The 7,413-nt window shown below is 32.6% G+C and overlaps 1 protein-coding gene across 4 annotated transcripts; it reads right to left on the bottom strand.

The window, feature by feature from the left end:
- Positions 1–1,807: 1,807 nt before the first annotated feature.
- On the bottom strand, positions 1,808–7,081 carry LOC138933698 (zinc finger protein 569). Of its 4 annotated transcripts, XR_011447009.1 has the most exons (11): positions 6,252–7,081; positions 5,659–6,134; positions 5,289–5,567; positions 5,016–5,202; positions 4,680–4,937; positions 4,049–4,273; positions 3,610–3,960; positions 3,331–3,497; positions 2,979–3,182; positions 2,438–2,500; positions 1,808–2,156 (listed from the first exon to the last, which is right to left on the bottom strand). XR_011447009.1 is itself a non-coding variant. In XM_070296644.1 (10 exons), the coding sequence occupies exons 1-9, from the start codon at positions 6,612–6,614 to the stop codon at positions 3,005–3,007; spliced, it is 2,484 nt and encodes an 827-aa protein (XP_070152745.1). In that variant the 5' UTR covers positions 6,615–7,081; the 3' UTR covers positions 2,183–2,500; positions 2,979–3,004. The 4 variants fall into 4 exon arrangements, 2 of the variants coding, with proteins under 2 accessions (XP_070152744.1, XP_070152745.1); XR_011447008.1 differs by having other exon boundaries at positions 2,438–3,182; XM_070296644.1 differs by lacking the exon at positions 1,808–2,156 and having other exon boundaries at positions 2,183–2,500.
- Positions 7,082–7,413: the final 332 nt, after the last annotated feature.

Below are 7,413 nucleotides of genomic sequence, written 5' to 3'. Positions count from 1 at the left end.
AAAGACTAGATTGCTAAGCTATTTAATATATTAAGAAAAAAATTAAGAAATAATATAAAAATAATATAATAATATAAGATAATAATCTATATCACAGATTCTTGCTAAGAAAAAATTATTTTCAATTTTGTGAGAAATATACTAAATGAATTCGGCATATCCCTTATACATGTAGAGAGATTGTTCTTTAAATTTAAATGTAAGGACTTTTATCTCTCCGTTGTATATCTTAACAGACAGGTGAATCGTTATGAGAAAGTGTCGCGAGGAAACCCCTGCATCGCACAGGAAGCACTAGTACCGAGAAGCACTACAGATCGACATAAGCAATGTAAATAATACATGTACATCTTTCTCGAACAAACGGAAAGTTTCAATAAACGCACAGAAGGTTTTTCTTAGAAAAATATTTAAAAAATATATTTTTTTAATCTATATTATAATATATATTGTTGCGTCCATACGGATCGAGATCGATATCTCGCGACTTTCACTATCACTAGCCATGCTCGCGCTTGCGAATAAGGAACAGTTTTAAAGTATAACTTAATAAAAAAACATAGAAACATAACAAGGAAAAACACGCACCAAGGATATTTTTATTTGGAATTAGTGGAGCCGTCGGAAATGCGCCCGCACGGCATGTCGGCTATCGTAAGAGTATTCAACTCTCTATTCAAGACATTTTCTTTTGCTGAATAATAACATCTAATGCATCAGGAGACAATCTTCTTGTCATCTCGCTTTTTGTCGATGACCCCGTATCGATCGGGTATAGCGGATTACAAATATATGATCGCAAGGACACTACTATCACTGAAATGAAACACAGGGACGCAACAATATTATTATATAGTATCATATTCATACATACTTTCCACATTTAGTGTGAAATGTGGATATTTGATTCTAAATTTTGTTTATCTCGTATATGAAGAATGTTCGTATATGAACATTCGCAGACAAGATGAGACACTTTTTCTTTAGCAACGTATTTAACGATAAATACGAAAGATGCGTAAATGTAAAAACATAAAATTATTTTAAAATGTATATAATATATATATAAAATATATATTTGATAAAATCCTTTAAGAAGGATACTTTTTTTATTAAACATGTTTTCGATGTTATTTACACTTACGTCATTGTGCTTTATCAATATTGTATTTCATTATAAATTATTTCTACATCTTTCAATCAATTTGAATCTTTTAACATTTAGTTAAAATATACGGAAAATAAAACATTTTGTAAAAATGTTTTTTGTCATCTGAATAATAATTTTCATAAAATTATTATCGTTACGAAATATATCATTATTATCGTATGTTATTATTCAGTCAGTGGTATGTGTGTGTACGTTCGCTCTAATGTCGCTATTAAATATATCAAATTCATTCTAAATTTATTCGACACGTTTCTTACGTCAAATTCCAAGTAGTTTTGTCCGTCTTGTTAACCATAACATAAATACATAATAAACAATTATTCATCAAAGGCGAACAAGAACAATGGTAAATTAATCTAAAAATTATGATATAAATTAGAAAAGTTAATACGAGGTAAGATGTATAATAAAAATCGATTGGCAGTAAATTGGTTTTCAAAGCACAAATTAAATTCGCTTTGGCAATAGTAGTGCCAGAGAAAGTAGAAGATAGCTTCAAATATATATAACATACTGAAGTATTTATAGAAAAATATTTTTTTTTAGCCAAGTTGATGTTTTTATGAAAATTGATATCTTTAGGAAAAAAACTCATATAATATAGAAAGAATTATTTTCACGATAATATTTCTCTCATTAAGTTTATTGTAAATAAAATTTCGATAATCGATTATTGTAAATAAGCTACATATAAAATAAACTTACGCGAAGACAATGTACATATTTAAATAATGTAGCATTGTTCTGACTTTTCTTTTTTAATTATAACTATGATCTTGGATATCCTTAGAAAGAAGTCATTGTATCACAAGACGACACATAAAATCACTTAACACGAAATAAGACTGCAATATGGATACACAGAACATTTCTTAAAAGGGAATGTATTTTAAGATGACAATCTAGAATTCTCAATACCTTTTCCTTTAATATCATATTATTGGATTATATTATATCATATTATTGGAGGTATTGTGAGAAGTACCTTAAACACAAGATAATTTACAATAGCATTAGAAAATTGGATGCATTATTTGTAGTAAACAATTCTAGAGTGATTGTAATTAATATATATTTTAGAATTCTTGATACGTTACTGTAACTATATTTCATTATAACGTCATAAATATATAAAACATAATTAAATCTAAAAAGATAAGTCATATTATATATACATAAATTGCATAATCAAATTATTACCGCTAACGGGCAGTGTAACTCATAATTATATTAATTTTTCAATCAAAGCGTTTAAAATTTGCTTACCGTCGCTCTAGAACTGCTTTTACTCCGTGCGGTTAACAAATAAAATCCATTTTTTATACGACGCTGTAAAACAAAGCACATACAGGCACGTTTCGTGTAAATACTAATATCAATAGCCTCATATAACAAATCTAACTTCAGTATTCGTATAATTATGTGCTAAAAAAAAGTTTTTGTTCAAGGCCAATAGCCGAAAATTGACATGCAGCGAGACACGTACAATATATAACACAAATTAATATCTTAAAAAATATTTTGATTTTAGAAAACATAGTGCAAAGTAAAAGTTGCATGCAGTTTTGTATGAAAAGTATATTTACTGCTTGCCATAGATCAGCCTCGCTTTTGAATAATAACAATAACAAGGGTTGTTATTATATACCATACATTGTTCAAAACTTTTATTTTTACTTTAAATTTTTTAAGATATTAATTACTTTTAACGTTTCATATGTATCTCACATCCTGTATATATAGTATAAACAAAATTGTCACATATAATGAGGCACATATTGTGATATTATCTCGATCTGTCTATTACCTTCGACATGCAGTTTCAAACAACCTTTATTTCTCGGGTTCGTCGGGATGCTCTGTTTTGATGTGATGGGTGAACGTGTATTGCGTCGTAAAGCGTTTTTTGCAATAAGGGCACTGATATGGCATCACCGGATGTGCAGATCTCAAATGCGCTACTGCTAACTCTCTTGACACGAATGGTGATTGACATACACCACATCGATGTCTAAAAATAAATAAATGTCACATAAAATATTAGTATTTTTCCTCCTTTTTTCTGTTTCCCCTTACCTCCAAATATTCAATAAATAATATAAAATATTTCCATGTATCTGGAGAGATTTGAAACTATAACATTTTAAATATTTCTTTACCCATTAGCGGTTTTAATGAGAGTCCGTTTAAGAGGTGGAGGTGTACTCTGTTCATTGATTTCGATTTTTGGCTCGATAGGAGATATATTGTATTCTAGCGATGTCTCAGGACGTAATTTTGGCATCGGTTCGTCATCCTTTTCAGTTTTAATTTCACATGTTTGTGCCTAGATGTAATGATTAGTTAATATAATAATTGATTTCAAAATATGCATAATGTATGCAAATATTCCGCGATGTGCGGCTGAAATTCTGCGCTATGTATCGTAAATTACATACCGTATTGTTATGCATGCTTTCGACATGCATCCTCATGTGAGCATTCCGTGATTGTGAACTTGCGAAAGATGCGTCACATTTTGAACATTTGTATTTCTTGTCGTTATCGTGAGACGATGTCTTCTGCAGAGATTTTGCAGCAACTTTCTTTCCAAATTGTGCCTTGTTGCTCGTGCACTGATGAGTGAGAAGTGACACTTCTTTGAAAAAAATTTTATTGCATTTTGCGCAGTGATAAGTTCTATCCACCATGTGCATCTTTTGTTGCGGTTTATCCATAGACGACAATTTGTTGCAAACAGCAGATGTATATAGCGAAGCATTATCGAGTGATAGGCGTTTATGACAAGTCTATCAATCAATCAGAAGATAACTCGTTATTTAAAAATGTCATACCATAAATAAATAATCATAATAATAATTTTGTTGGTTGTCTTACCTCATGCCTGAGCAGTTGTGATTGTTCTTTAAATGATTTTTTACATATGTGACATATGAAATTTTTGTGAGAATTGTCCGAATGTGTTTGGAGATGCGTTAGCATTGTTGTATGGTCGCTAAACCATTGCAGACAAATGCCGCATCTTGCAACGTTTTTGAATCCACTAGAATTACGTTTTGTTGAAGATTCGTCATCTACCAGAACATTGTTTTTCTCTATTGTCTGAAAATAAAAATAAGAAAATAAAACTTAAATTAAGCATTAAAATCTATTATAATTTCAGTAAATTTAGTTTCCGATAGATAAAGAAAAAAGATGTACTTTACATCAATTCTTGTGATTCTCTATTATGAGGATATAAAAATCTTTTTAAACAATTTTGCTGAGTAGCTCTATTTTTGTCTCACTAAAATTATATTGATGTTACTCTTTTTTTTTTAATCTTACATTTATATATAATTAAGAAAAAAAAAATGATAATAAAATGGAAATGCATTTTTATTTTTGTTATTATTTTCCCGTTAATAATTTTCTTAACAGTGGTAAATTATAGAGAGAATTACAATAAATTTTTAATAAAAAAGAATTGAAGAGAAATTAAATTTTTGTGTGAAAAGATTAAACAAACCTCGGAATAGAATTTATTCTTGACACCACGAGTTTTAGCTTCCCTTGCTTCCCTTGCTTCTCTTTCAGCATTTAATGCTTCCTCCTGTTCAACTGCTGACAAAACTGGTAACATTGTTGGCTGCACATTATGCTCAGTTACTCTGTGTGCGGCGAGGCGTATAAAAAGTCCGAATGATCGACCGCAAATGTCGCATTTGTGCCTCTTCGGTTCGTGAGTACGCATGTGATTTGACAATGCACTTTGCTGAGTACAAACCTATAATGAATAATACAAAAGTTATTGTAGAATTTAATAGAAAGTTCTTCATGTAGAAGTATAATTATGATTTCATACTTTTCCACAAGTGGGACATGTGAGAGACTTTACGTTTTCATAGAATTGCTCCTCTCTTTTAATTTCCTTCGGTCGTTCTGATGTTTTTGATATCGCAGATTCTGCAAAAGGTAGGTTCTGCGATATTATTGAATTTGCTTGATGTAATTGAATGTGATTTTGATAAGTTTCTACAGTAGGAAAAAACCTAAAAACACGTACATGTATGTTTATAATATATATAAAGAGCAGTCTACAAAGCAAATTTATCTAAAGTAGTCACCCATAAATTACCTATTGCATAATGAACACCATGTGTTAGTTCCAATCTCAGTCAATTCGGCTAAATGATCGCGTAATCTATGTTGTCGCAACATATCCCAGCTTATGAACTGCCGATCACATTTATGACAATCTTTCAAGCTTTCCGTAAAATCCAATTTGACTTTTAAATGATTATTAGCTTCGTGCTTTGCCAAAATTTCTACCGATTCGAAAGATAAGGAACATTTTCTACAGGTATATATACGCGGACAGTGCAATTGCATGTGTTTCATTAGACTATCCTTTGTTCTGGAAAAAAATGAAATTAAATCCAAATTATTAAATAAAATTCAAGTTATTGAACAATCTTGTAATATATTGAAGAATTATCAGCACTCACCTATAATAACTGTTACAGGGTGCACACCACCATTCAGAAGTTAATCTTGCTTTAGGTTGTAGCTTTTGATGATTATTCATTGTCAAACTACCGGTCAAAACTTGTTCCAAAATACTGGTTCGTTTCTCTTCTTTTTTCGTTTGATAATCTGCCTTGAAAACTGTGTTTTCTTCTTCCGTGTCAAATATAGAAACAATATCCGTCTTTGTTTGCATATTTGTGTCAAACATCTCTGATAACCTGCGTTTTTTCTTCAATGGCTCACAGATTGTATTTTCAGCATCCAAAATTGAATCTACATTCATTTCTTTGATCTCTACTTCGCAAGGTAATTCAGACAAGGTTTCCATGCAGACATTTTGCAATTGATCTTGACTAATTTGATCGATCGGAGTCACCGAATCATCAAGGGGCAGACCAATTGATAGAGGAACCAATGGCGGTGGTGCTCTAGACCTCTCCTTACAGAGTTGTGCCTAAGAATAGCAAAAATTACAAAATAGAAAAATTGGTTTCACGATAAAATTCTTTTTACAAGAATTTGAAGTAACAAATGATTCTGTGTTAAAGAGCGATTTATTCAATCGACAAACCTGACATGGATCCGGCGAGTTTTTCATCGCGTCAAGGAATATCTGCACAGACTCTATCTGTCTACACTTGAATAACATGGCGTGCATATCCCTGTAGACGTTCAGGCAATACTCTCTGAACTCGTACGCATCATCCAGCCTCGCCGCGCAGAATTGACAAATTTGTTTCGGTAAGGGATCGGTTTTGTACACCAACACGGGTAGACAGGCGCGCAACTTCTGAGCCATCCTGCGCTGCAGACCCTCGTCGCCGAAGATGGGCAACATCTCGTTCCTCTCCTCCGAGCACAGTCTGCAGACATTGTCCCACTTGTCGATCGTGTTGTCCATCGTAAAGAGAGCCGCGTTCATCGAGATACACATTGATTGCGCTATCACGCAGATGAGATCCGCGATCGCAAATTAGGTTAGTTGACACTCGACCAAGTTAGCATGTCTGACGACGAGGCACATCAACACGAGCATGTTTCCCCGATGTTCTCCGACAAGATGTATTTAAATGTATTGCGGGATGTGCCTATTCACTTGTCCCGTAGATATATACATGTATATCTTCACGAGGAAATTTTACTTTCACCTTTTTGCTCGTTCAGAATCAGCCTTTGAAGTTGAATGACTTCGCGGACCGAAAATCTAAACTGATTTTCCGCGCTGTTTCCGCGTCTAACAATCAATGAAGTGCATGTAGTGTTACTGCTGTTATCGTCTCGCGGATATCTTCTGCGAGGAGGGCAAGTGTCGTACCTTGTCGACAAAAACTTTGATTGTTACAACCAAAAGCTTCGCCATGCGCCATGCAGACGTCTTGCTGCAGACGCCATTCTTCAACAACTCTCTCTCTTTCTCTCTCCACACTCTACATCTCTTCGTCGCTGCTCATGTCCACTTGAGCCTGCTCGGATCATGCAAGAGATAAATGGACGATATTGCGAAAACATATAAAGAATACAGCTGAAAAGGAGACTTTAATTTTGTATCAGTCTTTCTGGATCAAGAATATATCTCACTGATAACATAAAATACAATTTTTAACGACATATATATTTTTTTCATTCCATTCTTGTACCAACACATCACACGCGCATAATCTTTAATTATCTCTTATATTTTATTTTTGTAATGGAATGTAGAATTTTACTTTTTTTTCTTAATCTAATATTAA

This window comes from Polyergus mexicanus, unplaced genomic scaffold (genome assembly GCF_030449975.1).
Source record: "Polyergus mexicanus isolate NDT 795.1 unplaced genomic scaffold, iyPolMexi1.0 SCAF_5, whole genome shotgun sequence".
NCBI classification, from domain to species: domain Eukaryota; kingdom Metazoa; phylum Arthropoda; class Insecta; order Hymenoptera; family Formicidae; genus Polyergus; species Polyergus mexicanus.
Note: the sequence above shows the minus strand (reverse complement) of the source record. Positions and strands in the feature narration are given on the sequence as shown.